The 2,379-nt window shown below is 49.8% G+C and overlaps 1 protein-coding gene across 1 annotated transcript in view; it reads right to left on the bottom strand.

Annotated features, from left to right (window-relative positions):
* Window positions 1–257: 257 nt before the first annotated feature.
* Window positions 258–2,379, bottom strand: part of adgrl1b (adhesion G protein-coupled receptor L1b) — a 29,443-nt gene continuing 27,321 nt past the window's right edge. Inside the window, 1 exon segment of the mRNA XM_087177773.1 lies at window positions 258–2,379. This exon segment is cut by the window's right edge and continues 18 nt beyond it. Within this exon segment, the coding sequence (XP_087033899.1) occupies window positions 1,246–2,379 (1,134 nt within the window). The 3' untranslated portion in view covers window positions 258–1,245.

Genomic DNA, 2,379 nt, shown 5'->3' with positions numbered 1-2,379 from the left:
TTTTATAACAGGCATTTTCTTCCGTTCCTTTCTTTCCTATTTGAGTTATATAACTATCAGTAATCAATACTCACTAATCAGTTGATGACTGTAAATAGCCTGGCCACATTCCTCTGCTATTCTAGCTGCTGTTTGAGTTTTTTCTCTTTATTGTGCACCTCATCTCTTTCTCCTCCTTTCCTACTATAGATATCTTTCTCCTTTTGCTGAAAGCCTCCATCTCTATATACATCCACACAAACAGAAAGACGAAAACATTTATTTCACATGTTTACTTGAACTTCAATAGCAATACAAGACAATCAGAACACTTGAGGTCGATATGTACAAGGATCTCAGGGGGTTGCAGAAAAGTTCTGAGGTTTTATATGATCTCTGGCTCTGGAGTCAAGAGTTCTGTTGCTATGACAAACTCCATGGCAACAAGTCCCATCACCAACAGTTAGTGGCAGGTGGAGGTGGGAGGAGGGGGCGGAGCTTTTGGTCTTGATGTGAAATGGGATTGGTCAAGAGTTCAAAATCAGAAGGAGGGGATGTGTGTAAGAAGCCCCCCAATTGATGTTGATAAAATGCTTCACTGTGATACATTAATTATACAAGAATGATGTATATACACACACACAAACACACACACACACACACTCTCTCTCCCACACACACACACACACACACACACGCCCTTTCGCACACGCATGCTCATCAAGCTAAGACACACACTCGCATGTACGCTCACACACACTTTCCTCCTACAGTATGTAGCCTTGTAAAGCCACTATAAAGTCATGCACATGTTCTTTGAAAGGATTTTTTGGCAACACACAAGTGCTTCTTTGACACACTGTTTGCTTGCTACAGGGAGGGGCAACACCCAGCCGATGAACCAATAGAAACTTAGATGATGGGCCAATAAGGATAAGCACGGATGAGACGGGAAGACACAGCAGGATTTTCAGGAAAGAGAGGAGAGGGTGAGGAAGAGGAGGAGGAAGAGTTAGAAATGGATCACAGTCATAGAAAAGTAACAAAACATGGAGAGGGGGAAGTCTCGTGGTGATCGGGAGATAGAAGCAGGGAGGAGCCATCACGGTCACTATCATCATCATTACTTTCTTCATCCCTCATCATTATCCTCTTTATCATCATATGCATCATCATTTCCATCAGTTTGATCATCGCTATTTGTTGTTATTATCACCATCGTCCTTCTCCTCCTTGTTTTCTATGCCCCGATCACCACCGCCCTAGTCACAGGCTCGTCACTCGCTGCATCTGTCCGTCCTCTCCCTCAGAGGTGGGCTCTGCTGTGTACACTGCCTCTCCATTGGACGCCAGCGGTGGCGGCTGGTAGAAGGTCTGCAGGTGATTGGGCCGTGGGCCCAGCGGGGGTCGCCCCAGGCTGTAGGGCAGTTCCAGGGCGGGCCGCTGGGGCTGGCCAGTAGGGCTGACCTCTTCTGGACCTTCAGGGCTGCTGTCGGGGTACGAGAGGGTCGGAGGGGATGTGCGGGTGTAGAAGCGAGGAGGGGAGCTGCTTCGGCTGTACACCTGGGGGGAGTGTCGGGAGTAGAGGTTGTTGGGAGGCGAGTTGGTGTCTCGTGGAGCGAATATATTTGTCGGGGGAGAGCTTCGGGGAAAGATGCTGAGTGGCGGCGAGCTTCGGTCCCCGGGGTAGAGCGGGGAGGGGTTTGAATCTCTGGCGTAGATTGGTGAGGAGTCAGGATCAAGGTCAAGATCAGGCGTCAAAGGCAGAGCGAAGCTGTCTGAATCCTCTCGTTCGCCATGATACCGAAGAGGCGCTCTATCTTTCCCTCTTTTCCGCCCATCTAGACCTCCATCTTTGCTCTCAAACAGGAAAGATTCATCCCTGTCTATATCTATCCCTCCTCTCCACACGTCCAATGCTCTATCCTTCTGTTTCTCATTCTCTCGTTCGACCCCTGCCCTCCATCCATCTCTGTCTTTTAAAAACAGGGTTTCTTCCTTCTCTCTCTCCATCCCACCTCTCCATCCATCAAGCCCAAAATCTTTCTTCTGGGTTATGAAAGTCTCTTCCTGCTCCGCCTCCGCTCCTCCTCGCCACACCTCCATCCTTCCATCTCTCTTCTCCAGCAGATGAGGTTCCTCCCTCCCTCTTTCCATGCCACCTCTCCACTCCTCCATCTCTCCATCTCTCTTCTGAGAGGTAAAAGACTCGTCCCTCCCTCTCTCAGTTCCTCCCCTCCATTCGTCCATCATTCCGTCCCTTTTCAAGAGAAATGTCTCGTCCTTCTCTCTGTCCTGGCCGCCTCTCCACGTCTCTACACCTGCCTCCCTCTGTTTCATCAGCAGCGGCTCTTCCAGAGCCTTGTACAGGGGCTCAGACTCCTGTGGGGGAGGGGGAGG

Source organism: Seriola lalandi, unplaced genomic scaffold (genome assembly GCF_002814215.2).
Source record: "Seriola lalandi dorsalis isolate HSWRI2012SDOR001 ecotype SW California unplaced genomic scaffold, Sedor1 jcf7180002054654, whole genome shotgun sequence".
NCBI classification, from domain to species: domain Eukaryota; kingdom Metazoa; phylum Chordata; class Actinopteri; order Carangiformes; family Carangidae; genus Seriola; species Seriola lalandi.
Note: the sequence above shows the minus strand (reverse complement) of the source record. Positions and strands in the feature narration are given on the sequence as shown.